Genomic DNA, 20,758 nt, shown 5'->3' on the forward strand with positions numbered 1-20,758 from the left:
GTTAAATGTTTGTTAGAATGCTTGCTCCAGACACAGCAGCAATTACGTGTCACTACCATGTTGGCTATGTCACTCGCCCCTGATGCTCCTGGCAACGACCGTCCCGCTACCCAGTCCTTCCCCTCACTGTATGACCCGTCCCGGCCACTCAGGGCGGGGCGCTCGAAAACAGGATCTGCTGCAAAGCCCATGGCCGTGTCCCGGGTGTAAAAGGCGGCACCAGAAGTCATAATTTTTGTCTAAAGGATGATCTCTACGGCGGAGTCACGGTCCTGGCCAGACTAGACTCCGGCCATTGCACAGAGACACCTAATGACGCTCTCGGCTCTGGTTGCCGCTCTCCTGCCCCCCTACATAACCCAGTTGCGAGGCGAAGCACTGCAGGGAGAGTCACGTTGTTTCCAGTTCACGGGCTCTCCGGTCTCTATATGAGGAGGCATTCTGGTTGGTGCCTAGCAAGCCTAGTCCAGACTCCCCAAAGCACCAAAACATGTAGTGGGCCTGAGTGGCCCACGGGAGCTCACTCATCAATGGAGACACTGGGTCAAAATGAATAAAAAAGGGGGAGATGTGGAGAGCCGCCTCCCGGGTCGGGCCTAGTGGACACGCCGCAGCCTGCTCTAGAGTTCCCCCCGCCCATCGAGTGAGCCAAGATGGCGCCCGCATCCTGCCTCCGCGTATGACGTACGCGCCCGCCAACCCTGTCTACCAATCACCCTTGTATACGTGGCGTTAGCCCATTGGGTTTCGATTTTGTATATAAAGGCGTTACCCGGACGGGGAAAACGAGACGACCCGCAGGGAGCCGTACCTGACGGCCGCATAGAGGTTGCTCCCCCGTGGGGTATTTTAGCCCGCGCGGAACCTGTTACAAAGAATGCAAGCTTAGCTCCAGTAAAGGTCTGTGCTCACAACCGCCGCGTGTTACGGATTCGTGTCTGCCATTCAAGTCGGTTTGTCTGCGTCTGTCTCTCTCTCCTCTGTCCCCTTCGCCGGCCGGGGGCTTGACGCTGAGCGAGAAGTCCCGGACACCTACTCTATATTATCAATACCCCTTTTCAACATGAAAAAAGTTAGAAATGGACACAATAGCCCAAAGATCCTTATAGAGTGAGAGAAGGAGTTATAACAGAGGAGATAAGATTTAACAAATGAGTATGACTGTGGAATCACTATATTGATATTTCTTTTCACCTCCAACGTTTTGGAGCAGCTAGAAGGAAAAACCTGAAACTGTGGAATGGTAACCCATACCAAACCATGAAATCAGTTCTGTATCTGTTTGTTGAAGTGTACTTTGAAAATTATTGCTTTTTCTTTTCTTTTGTATATATGTATATTTCAAATTAAAAAAAATATTAAAAAAAAAAAGTGAGGATATGGTTAAAACCTTTCCAGATAAACAAAAGCTGAGGGAGTTCATCACCACTAGAACTATAAAAAACATAAAAATGTTAAGGAGAGTTCTGCAGGTTGAAGGAAAGGACAATAGATCATAGATCAAAGAAGGTCACATGAGGAAATAAGGATCTCTATTGAGGGAAATGACATGGATAAATATAAATGCCAGTACTATTGTATTTTGGGTTTGTAACTCCACTTTTTAGTTCCCACAGGATGTAAAAGGAAGATGCATAAAATATAACTAAAAATCAGTGATTTTGGACTCATTATGTATAAAAATGTAATTTTTGTTAAGAACTACATAAAGGCATGGGGGTGCAGAGGGGTATAAGACCATAGTTTGTGTATACCATTGAAGTCAAGTTGGTATCAAAATGAACAAGATTGCTATAGATTTAGGATGATAAATTTAAGTCCCATGGTAACTACAAAGAAAATATCAGAGAATATGCATGCTACAGAGACAGAAAGTAGAGTACAGGGTGGCAGAGTCAGGGGTCAAGGACAATGGGGGATTAATGTAAATGGGTGTAGGTTTTCTATTTGGGGACTGGGAAAGTTTTAGTAATGGATTGTGAATGTGATTAATCCCACCGAATGGTATGCTTGGAGTGGTTAAGATGGGAAAGTTTATGTTGTATATACATTCCCAAATTTAAGAAAAAAAGTAGAAAGAGAACTAAAAAGATAATGACAATTAAATGCAATATATGATCCTGGATGGAATCTAGCAAGGGAGGAGAAAAGGCTCAAAGGGACATTATAGGACATGAAAGAATTGGAATATAGACTATAAACTATACATCAATGTATAGCTTATACATTGAACTTGATACCTGCACATAATGTGGTTACATAAATAAATGTCCTTTTTCTTAGGAAATGTACATGACTGTATTAAATGCTCAGGGAGCATGATGTACACAATCTATACTCAAGTGTTCAGAAAGTAGATTGATAAATAAATGGATAGACAAACAGACAGGCAACTTGAAGGACAGGATGATTCAGCAAATGTAGCAAAATGTTAAAATCGGTGGATCTGGGTATCTGGGGCTGGGGGGGTTGAGGTAATGTTGGAGTTCTCTATATGGAATTTGGTTTTTTTGTGTTTTTTTTTTTGGAGTTTGTATTTTTGTAACTGTCCTGTAAGTTTGAAAGTATTTCCAAATGAAAAGTTAAACAAACAAAAAAGTGAAAACAATTTTCAGCTCACAGACTACATAACAGGTGATGGGCCAGATTTGACCTGCAGATGGAAGTCTGCCAAACCCTGTTCTAAACATGGGGTAATTTTCTTTATATTCATTATCTTATTTAATTTTCATATTGACCTGATAAGCTAATGTGAGGAAGGGAATCCATTTTATAGAAAGAAAAAAAAAAACTGACCTTGGGATCAGTTGTGTGACCTTGAGCAAGTTTCTCAACTTTTATCTGGTTCAGTTTTCTCATGTATAAAATAGGGATAATAATAATAGTCACTATTTTGCAGGCTTAGTACAAGGACTAAATGATTTAAGACACATAAACTACCTAGAAGAGTGCCTAACACATAGTAAAGCACCTAATAAATACAAACTATTCCTTCCCCAGGTATGACATACTCTTCTGCAGTATGATTTTTAACAACTACATAGCATTCCACAAGGATTTTCAAAACTTAACAGTCTCTAAAGTTGAGCATTTAACTTATCCTTTGTTTTCTTACCTCAAAAGTAACTCATATGTTTTTGTGTGGAAAACTTAAAGCTCAAAATAAGAAAATGCCAACTAAAATTGCTCATAATACCAGTCAGTATCTAGATAGCAGAACTGTTGTCATCATTACAGCATATATTTCTCCAGGCTTATTTTTATCTTTAAATAAAAGCAGGGTTTCATTGTACACGCTGTTTTGTAACCTGCACTTTCACTTATCATCATAATGAAGGGCTTTTCTCCTCCAAGATCTTGAACATGGAACTCTTGGTCTCTGACTTCTATTATCCTGGTTTAACTTATCCTCTCTCACACCTCTGATATGGTGTGGACTCTGCCACATGGGAGGTTGTGCTGACCATCTGGTCTTCTTGGCGGTTATATTTTTCACTGTAAAGCTACAACTTGGCAGCTGGCTTGAACATCAGTCTCTTAGGAGTTTGGTTACTGTAGGCTCCCAGTGTGAGCCTGAGTGATCGCCTCAGCTGCCCTAGCAAAATAAGGAGCCTGGGGATAACCAAAGCCAACCTAAATAAAGTAACCCAGTCCTGTCTAAGCAGCCAGGCAGACCCAGCAAGTCTTTTTCTCTGGCAACTTGATTTTGCTTTCTTTAACTGTCTTACCAATTATTATAGGTGATGACTAGTGCTTACCATTTAAAATGGCAAAAACTCTAGGTGGTTCTGGTGGAGGGCAAGTTCAGACATCATTGCTAGAGGCTGGCCGAAAGTAGATTTTCCCTTGGAGTATTATTTGAAGTGCTGACCTTAGTTTTGCAAAACTCTAAATTACCTCTCCCAATGTCAAAATACCCTTTTATACTTCTTCTGGTTTGTGCTATCAAAGAGTTAATAAGTGGACTTCAGAACTCAAATTTTGATCTACTCTTGATTAAACCTTGATTATGAAACTATGGTAAGTTTTCACCTTGTTGAGAAAAAGTTGAAATGTTATAATAATAGATTTTCTTTAGGTATAGAAACTTCTATAGTTGATTTAAATGCCTAAAAATCTCACTATGATCTGTTTAACCCTTCTTCAGATGAGGCAGTAGCACATACTAGACCACAAACCTACTTGATTTGAAGAGACTACTCAAATCCATGGCTTGAAATCCTACCTACTGGGTTTACACTAAGCAATGAGGAGAACTTGCATGCCCTTAATTTATGATGAAAGGGTCTGAAGACCTGGAAGCTGAATGATGTATGTGGGGCCTAAGGGTCTGCATACCTACTGCTAATGGCAGAATGTTTGTAGCATATTAGTCAACCCATTTTGAATGCTCCTGGAGGCGGGGGCACTTCCCTTTCATCTGTGGAAAAAAAAAAAAAGGCAAAGCAAAGGCACAGAGACCTGAATACTAACACACAAAAAAACACATCACCACCTGGGAGACAGTGGCAGGTTCAGGCACATCCATTCCTCTGGCATTTGAACAGCTGGTTTCCACAGCATTAACCCAGAACAGCAGGGGTAAAAGAAGCAGCTTAAAAACAAATAAAATAGTAGTGCTCTATCATCACCCTCAACCTTCTACTCCACCCCGCACCCAAAACAAACCAACAAGAAGAACAACGTGGCACTTTGTCAATCTAGAAATCAAAATCTTCTTTTGTTTTGTACATGAAAACTTACAAAGATTGCTAAAGTCCTTTTAAAACACACAAATAAGAAGCATTTACTGAACACCTACAGTGGGCCATGTATTTTCACATTCGTGGTTTAATTTAATCCCAGAAAAACCTTGGGAAGCAGTTTATAGCAATCAGAGGATGAGGCACAGAATGGTCAGGTGACACAACCAGAGTTAAAAATAAAAAATGGCAGAACCCAAATTAGAAAGCAGATCGTCTGCCTTCAAACCCATGTCCTTCCCATAACGGCACTGCTACATGTCCGAGCACAGCGCAGGAACATAACCTAAGTGACGGGGAAATCACTGAGCCAGGAGGAAGAGTCAAGAGAGACACTGCTGAGCGAGCTGAGCTGGGGCAGGAGTAAAAGCAGCATAAACTTAGCTGGAAACATTACTTTCAAGCCTTTACCCCTAAATTGTCAGAGGTATGTTATACCCAGGGGCGACTCTCAGACATACGTTGGAAGCTTGGAAAGTTGCGTCTTTGGTTGTTAAGGACCTCAGTTCCTGTGCACAGGCGCTGCCCTCTGACTAACGAAGGGCAGGGAAGGGCACCAGAACCCACGGGCCAATGCTGTTACCTGCCCCAGGGGTGTTCCAGGAACCCAGCGTGGCACCTTTATCAGACCACAGCGTTAGGTCACAGATAGTGAGTGGACTGTAGGCTGTCTCTCCAGAAAATGAAAGAGCAAGAGGCACTTGAGCTCGTTTTTGCAGGCACTCACCACGATAGTCTTCCTAGAGCAGCTTGGTTGGCTGGAAATAAAGGGGAAGGAAACAGGAGCGGATCAAAGGCTGGGTGGGCGGGACTGCGTCCCCCCACCCCCATCCCCGGGCGTCTCTGGAGCCAGGCGCCTTTCTCTCCTCACCTTTCATTCAGAAAAGCCACAAAAGTGTGGCCTGAGGGTGTGGCGTGAAAGGAGAAAGGAGTGACTCCACCCACGCCTCCAGAGTCAAAGGGAGGCTTTGGGCCTTGAGTGTGTGCGTACCTGCGTGCCTTTGCACGTGTGCATGTGTGGCCGCCGTGTGTGTAATGGCCGGAGAGGTGGAGGGGGTGGGGGGACGCGCTCTCGCCAACCTGAGTCTTTACCTGGAGTTGCAGCTGGGCTTCGGGGCCTCGGCTGTTGACACAGCCTGTATAAAGCTGCAGCCAGAAGCGGCAAGGGACTGGTAGAATCTTGAGAGGCAAAGTGCTGACGTTTTCTCTTCCCCTCCCATTTCCTATAGAGTTTACAATCTGGGTGCAGACACAGAAAAATCCCTAATTATTACACCAGGGTCTAACGGCTGGGGTGACAGGAAGAAACACCAGCAGCTCTAGTACTCAGGAAGGCAATGAATCTAGTGTGGGGGAAGGGCAGGAGCCAAGATTCTTGTATGAGTTATCTATTGCCGTGTAACAAATTATACTAAAAGGTAGCTGCTTTTAGAAAAGCAAACATTATTATCTCAGTTTCTGATGGACAGGAAACTGGGTGTAAATTAGCTGGGTGCCCACTGGTTCAAGGTGTTTCATGAAGTTGCTGTCCCATCTGAAGCTTCTGGTGGAGCTCTGGTGGAGACTCCCTCTCACGGTTGTTGGCAGGACACGGGGTCTTCGCAGGCTGTTGGCTAAAGGCTCTCTCTGTTCCTTGCCACAGGCCCTTCCCTCATACAGCAGCTCACAACAGGGAAGCTGGCTTTCCTCAGAGCAAGCAACCAAGAGAGAGCCCCACACAAGAAGCCATTGTCTTTTAGTAATCTAATCTTAGAAATGACACCCATCACTTCTGCCATATCCCATTCTTTAGACTGGCATCAGTGAGTCCAGGTCGCAGTCAAGAGGGCATGAATACCAGGAGGCAGAAATCACCAGGGACCATCTGGAAGGCTGTCTGACACACTATCCAACTGAGACCTGGAAAATGAACAGGAGTCAGGCAGGGAGGAGAAAGTGAGGTGAGGAAAGGCAGGTACAATAAACTGCAGCTCTAATTCCATACAGCTGAGCAGGGAGTGGTTCATCCGGGTGGAGAGGTGTGGTAGGGGGATAAGCGGGGCCCAGAAAGCACAAGATCTTTCTTTTTAATTTATTTTTTATTGATATATGTTATATATTCATATACTATGTAATCATCCAAAGTGTGTAATCAATGGTTCACAATATCATCATATAGCTGTGCATTTATCATCCCAATCGACTTTTTCTTTTTTGTGAAAAATAACATATATACAAAAAGCAATAAATTTCAAAGCACATCGCAACAATTAGTTGTAGAACAGACTTCAGAGTTTGTATGGGTTACAGTCCCACATTTTTTAGGTTTTACTAGTAGCTGCTCCAAGACACTAGAGATTAAAAGAAATATCAGTATAATATTCAGCAATCATAGTCATTTGTTAAACCCTACCTTCTCTGTATAATTCCACCATCTTTCTCCCACTCTCTAGGGGTATTTGGGCTATGCCCATTCTAACTTCTTCATGTGGCTGTCGATAATATGGGATAGGGGAACGGAACTAGTTGATTTTCTAGAAGGACTGGCCCCTCTGCATTTCAAGACTTATCTGGTCCAGGGACCCACCTGGAGGTTGAAGGTTTCTGTAGTTACCCTAGTTCATGGAACCTTTGTAGAATCATATATTGCCCTAGGCTTTCTTTGGGGTTGGCTGGAATGGTTTTGGTTGAGGTTTGACAAGCTATGATAGGTAGCAATATCTAACTGAAACTTGTATAAGAGTGACTTCCAGAGTAGCCTCTCGACTCTATTTGAACTCTCCCAGCCACTGATACCTAATTTGTTACACTTTTTCCCCCCTTTTGGTCAGGATGGCATTGTTGATCCCCTGGTGCCAGGGTCGAACTCATCCCTGGGAGTCATCTCCCATGCTGCCAGGGAGACTTTTACCCCTGGATGTCATGTCCCACATTGGGGGGAGGGCAATGATTTCACTTTGTGCAAGATCTTTTAATCTAGATTAGGGCCACAGGGAGTCAGCAAAGTATTTTTAACTGGAAACTAAAATTTAAGATTTGGTATTAGAAGATTACATTGCTCTGGGGAGAGTAGATTGGAGGAAGTAAAAGACTAAAAATGCAGAGGCCAGCTGGGGAATTTTGAACTAAAGTAGTGACTAGAAAGGTAGAATGGATTCAAGAGGTTTTAAAGAGGTAGGCTCCATCTGTTAGATTAGGGATGGATTGACTATTGTCTGTCTTCCTCCTCTAGAATATAAACTCCATGAAGGCAGGGTTTCCTGTTTGAAGTTTCTGGAGCCCCCAGTACCTAGGACCAGTGTCTTTGAATGGATGAATGGCTCATATGCATGTTTTTGACATGAGCAACTAGGTGGAGCCATTCTCTGAGATATGAAGCACAGAGGAAGAACATAGCTAGGAATTTAATATTTGAGAAATAGTAAATTTGAGGTGCTTTGTGTGACATCCAAGAGAAAATGTTCGGTAGACAGTTGACATACGCAGATCTGGAGAACTTCCCAGAGAAATAGTGAGAGAAGCAGATTTAAGCATCATAAGCACCCAGATGTGAAACGTGGGAGGTAAGAATACGTCCCAGGGGTAGTTTCCCGAAAAGAAAGCAGTCTAGGACACCCTGGACAGCTGTAGTACTTGGAGAATTGGGCAGAGGCAAGAAAGCTTGCAGTTGCAATCCACAAAACAAAGCCCCAAATATGCAGCCAGAAAATCCCGCTACTAGGAATACACTCGAAAAAACTGAAAGCAGAGACTCAAATAGACATTCGCACACTGATGTTTATGGTGAGTTATCCATGATACCCAATGGATGGAGGTAGCTGAAGAGTGCATTGATGGAGAAGCAAAAGGGCAAATTGTGGTATATACATATGACGGAATACTGTGCAGCTACAGAAAAGAAAGAAGTCATGAGGCACGCAATGAGGTGAATGAGCCACGAGGACATTATGCTGAGAAAACTAAACTAGAAAAAAAGGATAAATATTTTATGGTCTTTTTAAGAAAATGCTTACCAAAAAATTGGGGCCTAGATTTTAAGCTTCTATAGCAGTCACATTTATTCCTGAGCTTTCACTGTTATTTCTAAATTCTGTTATTTCTATATGTGTATAACCTGGTATTTTCCTGGAACTTTGGCTACCTGTGTGACACCTAAGAATCAGAGCTGGAGTTCTGCAGCTCTGAAAGTCAATATTCCTACATAGAGCAACTGTTAAAGAAACCAAAAAAGAGATCAAGCTTCAAATAGAGATAAGAACGGAGCCAATCGGGTTGGGACTAAGGTAAATCAGAATACAGGGATAAGGATGATTTGTCTGTATTTTATAAGTTCACCTACTATATGAGAATGAAGGAGGAGAGGTTTATTTTGTCCAAAACCTAAATTTTCTGTATCACACAATGTAACTTAACCTGTCTGGCCAGTTAAACAACTGAAACACACAGAACCCAGAATTAGGAATGAGGTAATACCCAGATACATACCAGAGTATGCTGGGGAGATAATTAAAAAGGATTGGCATAGTGGCAGAGAGAGTTCAAATAGAATCGAGAGGCTACTCTGGAGGTTGCTCTTATGCAAGCTTCAGTTAGACCTTGCTACCTATCATAACGTGCCAACCCCCAACCAAGACCATTTCAGCCAACCCTAAAGAACAGCTAGGGCAATATATAAGATTCCACAAGGGTTCCATGCACTAGCGTAACTTTCCAGAAACCTACGACTTCTAGACGGGTCCCTGGTCCCGATAAGTCCTGAAACCTAGCTCAGCCTCTCTAGAACATCAAATAGTTACATCTCCCTACCCCATATTAGTGAGCAGACCCTTCCAACATGAAAAAGTTAGAATGGCCAAAGCCCAAACCCCTAAAGAGAGGGATGGAAAGATCAAAGGTGATGGTGGAGTTATACAGAGAAGGTAGGATTTAACAAATGAATATGAATGCTGAATCATTAAATTGACATCTCTTTTAGTCTCCAGTATTTTAGAGTAATTAGAAGTGAAAACCTAAAACTGTGACATTGTAACCCGTGTCAAAGTCTGAAATATGTTCTACAATTAACTGTGGTGCTGTGCTTTGAAATTTATAGGCTTTTTGTATATATGTTATTGTTCACAAAAAGGAAAAAAGTCGATAGTGATGATAAAAAAATATTTAAGCCCTCTAGCCCCCTATATTCTGGAGCAGCTAGAAAGAAAAATGTGAGGGGATCATATGTTTGCCCATGACAAACTCTAGGAACTGTCCTGTAACTTCTTGTTGAAGAGTGCTTTGAAAACTGTTGCTTTTTTATTTCTTTGCTCTGTATATATGTTACACTATACAATAAAAAAAAGTAAAAAAAAATTGGCAAAGTTCCTTGAGGAACAGGAGAAAAAATATGGAACTATTAATCTTTACCACGTGAGAAACCTGATACTCTCTCAAACATTGGGGACTCCCAAGCTAATAGGTGAAGCCCTCGATCTTTTTAAATTTTTTAAACTTTTATTGAGACATCTTCACACACCATACAGTGCATCCAAAGTATACAATCAGTGGCTCACAATATCATCACAGAGTTGTGTATACATCACCATGATCATTTTTAGAACATTTGCATCACTCCAAGCGCTGGTCTGAAAGTATTATGTACCCCAGAAAAGCCATGTTTTAATTCTGATCCAGTCTTGTGGGAGCAACTGTTTCTTTTATTCCTGATTCAATACTGTGCATTGGAATCTTTTGCTTAGACTATTTCCGTGGAGATATGACACACCCAATTGTGGGCATTAACTTTTTTTGGCATTGTTTTTTTTTTTAATTTTTATTGATAAAACAACATGCAAACATTCCATACATAGTGTACAATCAATGTGAATTCATCATCATGATCATTTTTTAAGAACATTTGCATCATTCCAGAAAAAAAAAATTAAAAGTAAAAAGAAAAACTCATACATCCCATACCCTTTACCTCTCCCTCTCATTGACCACTAGTATCTCCATCTACCCAATTTATTTTACCCTTTGTCTCCCCTATTATTTATTTAATTTTTAACCATATTTTTTTACTCATCCGTTCACACCTTGGATAAAAGGAACAATAGACGCAAGGTTTTCACAATCCCTCAGTCACACTGTAAATGTTATATCTTTATACAATTTTGTTTTCAAGAATTAAGACCACTGGAACACTGCTCAACAGCTTCAGGTACAAACTAAGAAGAAATATCTTTGTAATTCCTAAAAATAACCTTCAGGATAACCTCTTGTCTCTGTTTGAAATCTCTCAGGCACTGAAACTTTTATTTTGACTCATCTCTTTCTTCCTCCTTTTGGTCAAGTCTTTCTCAATCCCATGACACCCAGGATTTCTGCCCCACATTGCCAGAAATATTTACACCACTGGATGTTATGACCTATGGAGAGGAGGAGGGCAGTGAATTCACCTGCTGAGTTGGCTTAGAGAGAGGCCACATCTGAACAATAGGTTCTCTAGGGGTGACTCTTAGGACTAATTGTAAGTAGGCTTAGACTAGCCTTTGCAGGAATAAGTTTCATAGGGTTGAACCCCAATATCGAGGGCTCAGCCTATTGAATTAGTTGTCCCCACTGCTTGCAAGAATATCAGGGATTCCCCAGATGGGGAAGTTTAATATTTCCTTCTTTCTCCCCAGTCCTCCAAGGGGACTCTGCAAAAATTTTTTATTCTCTGCTCAAATTACTCTGGGATTCATTGGGGCATCACTCTATTATACAAACCAATAAGATCTCACTTCCTATTCAAGATTCCATGTAATTATGGTGTTCAAAAAAACTAACCATACAACTTAGATTAGATAATGCTACCCAAAATACAAATTTTGCATCATATAAACATCTCTGCCTTTGGTCTCACACAGAAGTATGAAAATATAGGCCTTATTATCCTTTACCCTGTATTCTGATTAATCTTAGTCTTATCCAGATCAGCTTCATTCATATCTCCAGTTGAAGTCAGATTAGTTTTTCAACTTTTTTAACAGTTCCTGTATGGGGTACTGATGACTTTCATAGCTTCAGAGGTCTCACTCTGAGTCTCAGGTGTCACACAGATATCCGAAGTTCCAAAAAGCCCATGATCTTGAGGCTTGCTCTTATGAAACTTATCTCACAGAAGCTAAGCCTACCTATAATTACGCCTAAGAGCTACTTCTAGAGAACCTCTTTTTTTGCTTAGATGTGACCTCCCTCTCTCTCTAAGCCCAACTCTGCAAGTAAAATCATTACCCTCTCCCCTACATGGGGCCTGACTCAGAGGGATGAGCCTGGGATCAAGGATGCCTACCTGACCAAAACAAGGGGAGAAAATGTAACAATATACAATAGCAGTGGCTAAGAGAGTTCAAATAGAGTCAAGAGCCTATTCTGGAGGTTACTCTTATTCAGGCTTCAGTGACATATTGCTAATTGCCATGATATACCAAGCCCCAGCAAACAGTATTTCTGTATGCCCTAAAGAATACCCTGGACTCTACCTGAGACTCCATGAAAGTTTCAGTCACTAAGTTTATTTTTCAGAAAACTCCATAAAAGTTTCAGTCACTAAGTTTATTTTTAGAAAACTAAAACTAAACTAATATGGTTAAGCTAAACTTTAACCATATTAAAGGATAATATATATGGTCTATATTTTCATACTTCTGTGTGAGACCAAAGGCAGAGATGTTTATTTAGTTTTTAGTTTTAGTTTTCTGAAACTCCAAACGGTACCTAGGACAGATAAGCCCTGAAACCCAGAGGTACCATCTGTCTAAGAACATCAACCACTTGTACCCCCCTCTACCCCTTAATGTCTATACCTCTTTTCAACATGAAGTATTTAGAATGATCATCGCCTGTTCTAGTTTTCAAGTTGCCGGAATGCGATATCCCAGAAATGGAATAACTTTTAAAAAGGGGAATTGATTAAGCTGCAAGTTTACAGTCCTAAGGCTGTGAAAATGTCCAAATTAAAGCAAGGCTATAGAAATGTCCAACCTAAGATATCCAGGGAAAGAAACCTTGATTCAAGAAGGCCAATGACATTCAGAGTTCCTCTCTCAACTAGAAAAGCACATGGCAAACATGATGACATCTGCAAGCTTGGAAATTTATTGCTTATATATATATTTCACAATTTTAAAAAAGTAAAAAAAAAAAAAAAAAACAATCCAGATTCTTGGATATGCACCAGCTGTATAAAACCATTCTCCTGGAGGGAAAACTACCTAATTCATTCTATGACGCCAACATTACCCTCATACCAAAACCAGGCAAAGATATTACAAGAAAAGAAAACTACAGGCCGATCTCTCTAATGAATATAGATGCAAAAATCCTCAATAAAATTCTAGCAAATCGTATCCAACAACACATTAAAAGAATTATTCATCATGACCAAGTAGGATTCATCCCAGGTATGCAAGGATGGTTCAACATAAGAAAATCAATTAATGTAATACACCATATCAACAAATCAAAGCAGAAAAATCACATGATCATCTCAATTGATGCACAGAAAGCATTTGACAAGATTCAACATCCTTTCCTGTTGAAAACACTTCAAAAGATAGGAATACAAGGGAACTTCCTTAAAATGATAGAGGGAATATATGAAAAACCCACAGCTAATATCATCCTTAATGGGGAAAAATTGAAAACGTTCCCCCTAAGATCAGGAACAAGACAAGGATGTCCACTATCACCACTATTATTCAACATTGTGTTGGAGGTTCTAGCCAGAGCAATTAGACAAGAAAAAGAAATACAAGGCATCAAAATTGGAAAGGAAGAAGTAAAACTATCACTGTTTGCAGATGATATGATAATATACGTCGAAAACCCGGAAAAATCCACAACAAAACTACTAGAGCTAATAAATGAGTACAGCAAAGTAGCAGGTTACAAGATCAACATTCAAAAATCTGTAGCATTTCTATACACTAGCAATGAACAAGCGGAGGGGGAAATCAAGAAACGAATCCCATTTACAATTGCAACTAAAAGAATAAAACACCTAGGAATAAATTTAACTAAAGAGACAAAAAACCTATATAAAGAAAACTACAAAAAACTGCTAAAAGAAATCACAGAAGACCTAAACAGATGGAAGGGCATACCGTGTTCATGGATTGGAAGACTAAATATAGTTAAGATGTCAATCCTACCTAAATTGATTTACAGATTCAATGCAATACCAATCAAAATCCCAACAACGTATTTTTCAGAAATAGAAAAACCAATAAGCAAATTTATCTGGAAGGGCAGGGTGCCCCGAATTGCTAAAAACATCTTGAGGAAAAAAAACGAAGCTGGAGGTCTTGCACTGCCTGACTTTAAGGCATATTATGAAGCCACAGTGGTCAAAACAGCATGGTATTGGCATAAAGATAGATATATCGACCAATGGAATCGAATAGAGTGCTCAGGTATAGACCCTCTCATCTATGGACATTTGATCTTTGATAAGGCAGTCAAGCCAACTCACCTGGGACAGAACAGTCTCTTCAATAAATGGTGCCTAGAGAACTGGATATCCATATGCAAAAGAATGAAAGAAGACCCATATCTCACACCCTACACAAAAGTTAACTCAAAATGGATCAAAGATCTAAACATTAGGTCTAAGACCATAAAACAGTTAGAGGAAAATGTAGGGAGATATCTTATGAATCTTACAATTGGAGGCGGTTTTATGGACCTTACACCTAAAGCAAGAGCACTGAAGAAGGAAATAAATAAATGGGAACTCCTCAAAATTAAACACTTTTGTGCATCAAAGAACTTCATCAAGAAAGTAGAAAGACAGCCTACACAATGGGAATCAATATTTGGAAACGACATATCAGATAAAGGTCTAGTATCCAGAATTTATAATGAGATTGTTCAACTCAACAACAAAAAGATAGCCAACCCAATTACAAAATGGGAAAAAGACTTGAATAGACACGTCTCAGAGGAGGAAATACAAATGGCCAAAAGACACATGAAGAGATGCTCAATGTCCCTGGCCATTAGAGAAATGCAAATCAAAACCACAATGAGATATCATCTCACACCCACCAGAATGGCCATTATCAACAAAACAGAAAATGACAAGTGCTGGAGAGGATGCGGTGAAAGAGGCACACTTATCCACTGTTGGTGGGAATGCCAAATGGTGCAACCACTGTGGAAAGCAGTTTGGCGGTTCCTCAAAAAGCTGAATATAGAATTGCCATACGACCCAGCAATACCATTGCTGGGAATCTACTCAAAGGAATTAAGGGCAAAAACTCAAATAGACATTTGCACACCAATGTTTATAGCAGCGTTATTTACAATTGCAAAGAGATGGAAACAGCCAAAATGTCCATCAACAGACGAGTGGCTAAACAAACTGTGGTATATACATACGATGGAATATTATGCAGCTTTAAGGCAGGATAAACTTATGAAGCATGTAATAACATGGATGGACCTAGAGAACATTATGCTGAGTGAGTCTAGCCAAAAACTAAAAGACAAATACTGTATGGTCCCAATGATGTGAATCGACACTCGAGAATAAACTTGGAATATGTCATTGGTAACAGAGTTCAGCAGGAGTTAGAAACAGGGTAAGATAATGGGTAATTGGAGCTGATGGAATACAGACTGTGCAATAGGACTAGATACAAAAACTCAAAAATGGACAGCACAATAATACCTAATTGTAAAGTAATCATGTTAAAATACTGAACGAAGCTGCATCCGAGCGATAGGTTCTTGTTTTGTTCTGTTTTGTTTGTTTTGTTCTTATTATTATTACTTTTATTTTTTTTCTCTATATTAATATTCTATATTTTTTTCTGTTATACTGCTAGTTCTTCTAAACCGATGCAAATGTACTAAGAAACGATGATCATGCATCTATGTGATGATGTTAAGAATTACTGATTGCATATGTAGAATGGTATGATGTCTAAAAAAAAAAAAAAAAAAAAAATGGTCAGCACAATACTGCCTAACTGTAATGTAATTATGTTGGAACGCTGAATGAAGTTGCATCTGATCTATAGTTTTTTTTTGTTTTTTTTTTCTTTCTCTTATATATTTTTGTACTTTTTATTTTTATTTGTGTTTTCTCTGTTATCACTTTATTTCTTTTTCTGTTGTCGTGCTATTTCTTTCTCTAAATCGATGCATATGTACTGAGAAATGACGACCATACACCTATGTGATGATATTAAGAATTACTGATTGCATATGTAGAATGGATTGATTTCTAATGTTGTGTTAGTTAATTTTTTTTAATTAATAAAAAAAAAAAAACAAAAACCATTCTCCTGAAGGGTAAAATGGGAAAGCTATAGTTTTTTTAAAAAGCTCCCAGTGATTATGAAGTATGACAAGGTATGAGAATCACTCAGACCTGTAAGATCTATGGGTTCATATTCGGCTTAAGCCCTTTTAGAAGAAATAAAGAGGCGGAAAAATTCATAGATTTCTAAGTATTTGAAGCTGATGCTAAAGTGAAGACTTTAATAGGAAAATTTAAAGCAATCAAGAGAATAAACTCCCCCATAAGGTAAAAACAAAACAAAAAACAAAACTATAAAACACATCTTTGTATGTGTATTCATCGAGAAAACACTGATGATTATCACTGGGACTACAAATTTAGCTGAGAGTAAATGAAAGCCAGATTTGTAAATGAAATTGTAAACATTTTAAAATCGGTTATTCTCCTGGGTATGGTATGTAAACGAACCCAGTGGCTACCTCTTACCTCTCGCTGAATAAGAAATCATTGTTTCCTAACCAAGGAAAGCGCTTCAGCTCACCGTCACCCTTTCCTCCTGGAAAATGGCGATACTACCTTCTCACCACTCCTGGCGCGATTTTCCAGCGTGAGCTGCACTCATGCCTCCACGTCCTCACTCCTCCCCTTTGTCTCCGGCAGTTTAACTTTGATCCTCAAAAGTCCCTTAAAAGCCCCATTCTGGGTGCTTGGCGAGCGCTCGCCACACGAGCGTCAACGGCAGCCTTTCTAGTACCAAGTCTCCAGAGCCCTCCGCAGGCCTAGGGCTCAGTCCCTCCCTCTCCAGACTGACGCCCATCCCGGGGGAACTTACCTCCCATCCCGCCTTGGTAGTAGCCTTCAAAGTTCGCACTCCCTCCCCCGCCCATGATTTTAGGTTGAAATTGTTTCCCCGGTTCCCTTTCTTCGCTGTCCTTATAGAGAAATAGACAAGGTGTTCTCTTTTTTTAAATTGAGATTTACCCTTCATGAGGAAATGAAAATAACAGGGGAGATAGCTAGTAACTCACAGTTCCCCAGGCTCCCTTGCTCAGGGGAAGCCCCTCCCCGACGTTTCAGCCCCTTACACATTCAGGTTAAATCATGTCAAACAATTGGTGCCCTTTAGTTTCCAACCGGCGTTTTGTGTGTTTCACCTCAATGGGCAGAACATGTCTAGTTTCATTGGCCTCATGCCCCACTCAGGATTTCTCTGGGCGCCTTAGAATGTTTCTGCAAAATGAGTCCAGTCTCAACTTCATTAGTCCCTAAAGGAATGCAAATAAAATAGATGTCATATTTGGCCTATCAAGATGGCAAAAAAATAAATAACGGGGTAAGCCTGCTAATACCCCGTTTTGGACGGCTTGCAGGGAAGCTGACTCAGTCTTGCACTGCTGTAGGGGTTCTGAATCAAGAGCCTTACTAGTACATGCCCTTTAACCTAGTAATCCCACTTCTAGGAAAATGTCCTAAGGAAATAAGAAACACAGTCAAGGACTTATGAACAAAGGATATTTATTGCAGAGCCACAACTGAGCAAAACTGGAAAACACTTTGTGCCTTCCAGGTTGGGTTTGGCTCAACAAATCACGGTACAACTATATGATGGAAGTACGCACAGCCTTTCAGGCAGTCATCCATGGAGCAAATAATTACTAAGCACCTATTCTGTGTAGGCACTTTTTTTTTAGTTTATTTTTATTGGCAACATACAAACATGAACATTCTTAGTATATGAACATTCCATACTTGGTGTACAATCATTGGCTCACAATATCATCACATAGTTGTATATTCATCACCATGATCATTTTTTAGAGCATCTGCAGAAAAAAGAAAAACCCCATACATCCCATACCCCTTACCTCTCCTTCTCATTGACCACTAGTATTTCCATCTACCCAATATATTTTTTCCCCTATTTTTTTTCTTATACCCCTTACCACTCCCTTTCATTGATTACTAGTATTTCAATCTACTCAATTTATTTTAACATTTGTTCTGCGTTGGCACTTTGCTGGGTAAACAAAACAGGTAAGTTTCCAGGCCCCTGGAGAATTCAGTCACTAAAATTCCTGATCTCCTAAAGCAAGGTTAAATATTGTTCACTTTCTGGGGAAAGGGGAAGCAAGGTACACAAAAGGTACAACCCCCAGCCCACCCCCACCCCCCACCTCCCCACCCCACCCCCGGCCATAAGCAGTTGCCGAGTAGAGTAATTTTTCCTTCTCTGGCTCTCCCTGTGTTGACCTTTCCTTTTCTTTTTCGAAAGCAGATTCAGACTCAGTGGTAACCTGATAACAGCAGAAAGAACACCAAAATGGAAGTCTTTGGATTGGTTTCTAGTTCCAGGAAGTTGTACGACTTTGGACAAATCGTGTCTCCCCTGGGACTGTTTCTAATCAGACTAATGAAAGAAAGAACTGGACTAATCTTTCACATCCTTTGAGTCCAATAATTTTGGGGCTGTAGACTTGGGAGTCAACCTGAGGTATAAAGGAGGGGGTGCGGGAGACTGTGGGCTCTCTGAGGATTTGTGCATTTCTGTTATGGGGAGTTCTGGGACACACAAAGAAAAGGCACGGAAACATCTAGATAGAAGATAGACATAAAAATATTGGAAATCAGGTAGGTCTGCGAGTGGTAGGGAGGGGATAATCCCACAGGCTCAGTCCCAGGCCAACTCCTTGGACTGTTCATTCCCTGCAAGCAGTCACCGGGCTCACACCCTGCTTTATTAAGTAGGCATCATCCACCCCTTCTAGGTGCTTCTTAATAGCAATAAATAGCTAGGAATTATTGCATACTTACTAGGTGCAGGGCACTGTGCTAGGTGATTAAGTTACCTTTCTTTCTCACGAACTCCAAAGGTCGTATTAATATCCCCAATGTTCTGAAAGCAAAACGACAGCTCAGTGCGGTTATAGAATTAAAAGGAAGTCACAGAGCAGTCTCCAAGGCCCCAGGCTCTTCACCTTTATGCTGGCTGGCTTCCTCCCGCAAGGGAAGTGGGACGGACTCCCGTTTTTATCCCTTTTTCTTGCTGCAGAAGACAAGGGCACAGGTCATTAGGGTGGTAAAGATTTGATTGCTTGCCAGATAAGAGACTGAGATGAGATAAATAAATCAGAAACATGTTAGTTAGCATGGCTGCAGAAGTTTATAAATGATGTAAATGTATCTACTAGAACCTCTCTCTGCCCACCCTGCGCCCTTCCCAGGGTGAAGGGCTGGCCCTGAAAACGCAGCGGTGAAAGAACAATAGGCGTCCTGTCCCAGCCCCGGAGAGACGCAATTTGCATCTTTGAAGAGCTCCTGTTGGTGACGCCCAGTTTGGACTCTGATCCTTGCTGTTAAAGATGTGCTCTGTGAATTTCCTGTGACCTGTTGAGATTTGCTGCTCTGAAGCCAGGAGTCTTTGACTTTAATGTCCGTTTATTTCAGGAATTTAAAAAGGTAGTTTAGTGTCGGGGCCCCATGAGCTCGCTGAAATTGTATGCAAGTTGGTGTGTATATGTGTAGATGGATTTTTTTAGGGACAGTGTCCATAGCTCTCCTTAGATTCCCAAGGGGCTTCACAGCTGCTCAAAGGTTAAGAATGTTCGTGACAACTGAGTGCAAAGAACAAATGGTTCAAATCCTGTGGGAGGAGGAGGGAGGAGTTTACCAAACAGCGGGTGGGGGAAGGGCAGACCGTCAGGTGAGATTAACGTGGAGGCCGAAATTTTTTTAAAACAAATTTTTCTCCTCTTACTCTGTGCCAGGCAGTGTTGTAAATTAAAATTAGTCAGGATTAATTACTTCTTAAAACAACGCTAGAGTAAATAAAGTTATTATCCTGGCTTTGTAGATTCATTTATTTAAAAATATTTCTTGAGTACCTATTGAGTATCAAGCACTTTCTCTAAACTGGGGATATAGCCAAGAACAAAATATTTAAAAATCTCTCCTTTTGTGGCACTTACATTTCCATGGAGAGAGACGAGAAAACCGGGTTCCTAAAGAGTTAAGTTAGGAGCCTAGGGGCCCTCAACCTGGTGAGTTTCAGAGATTTGAACCTAGGAAACACAGTACCAGACACCGTTTTCTTAACCATTACACTACCGGGGGTGGTGGGATAACAAATGATTGAAAATTAAAAATGTCTGTACAACAGAAATTAAAAGGACAGAAAATAGTTACATCACATAGAGGACAGGATTACTGACCTAAAAATAATTTTAAACTAAAAACAGGGCAACGGTGGCTCAGTGGCAGAGTTACCTGCCATGCCAGAGACACCGTTCGATTCCCGGTGCCTGCCCATGTAATTTAAAAACAAAAACAAAAATATGTACATTAAAAATGAAGAAATAAACAAAGATTACCAGAATGGCCAATAATGGTGAATGCTGGCTTCCTAAATTGTCATAAGAACAATCTGCTTACTGCTTAGCAAGATAAGGAAGAGCTTTAACGTGTAAATCATAGTAGCATCTCAGAAGGGAAAACAGGGAAAATCTGGGTAGTTATTGAGATTTTGAAGACTGGTGAAAGGGGTGAGCTTCAATGGGGGGCTTGGGTTAAAGGATTGAGTATGATCATGATATAATAATAGTTTAGGGTTAATGGACCTGGCAAGACAAGGATTTTGAGGGGAAATAGATAAAGGTTCATAGGGCATAAATGTCCTTTGATGTTTTCACTGAAGACTTGATGGGTCTTTTAGGATGTACCTGGAATAAACGATAAAGTTATTTGCAATTTTTCCCTCCTGGACAAGAGTTTC

At 40.6% G+C, this 20,758-nt stretch overlaps 1 protein-coding gene across 1 annotated transcript in view; it reads right to left on the reverse strand.

Annotated features, from left to right (window-relative positions):
* SINHCAF (SIN3-HDAC complex associated factor) overlaps window positions 1–16,850 on the reverse strand; it is an 88,080-nt gene extending 71,230 nt beyond the window's left edge. Inside the window, exon 1 of the mRNA XM_077170447.1 lies at window positions 16,823–16,850. Coding sequence (XP_077026562.1) covers window positions 16,823–16,829 — 7 coding nt within the window. The 5' untranslated portion in view covers window positions 16,830–16,850. The remainder of the gene's footprint in view (window positions 1–16,822) is intronic.
* Between the last annotated feature and the right edge of the window lie 3,908 nt (window positions 16,851–20,758).

This window comes from Tamandua tetradactyla, chromosome 7 (genome assembly GCF_023851605.1).
Source record: "Tamandua tetradactyla isolate mTamTet1 chromosome 7, mTamTet1.pri, whole genome shotgun sequence".
Classification (NCBI taxonomy): domain Eukaryota; kingdom Metazoa; phylum Chordata; class Mammalia; order Pilosa; family Myrmecophagidae; genus Tamandua; species Tamandua tetradactyla.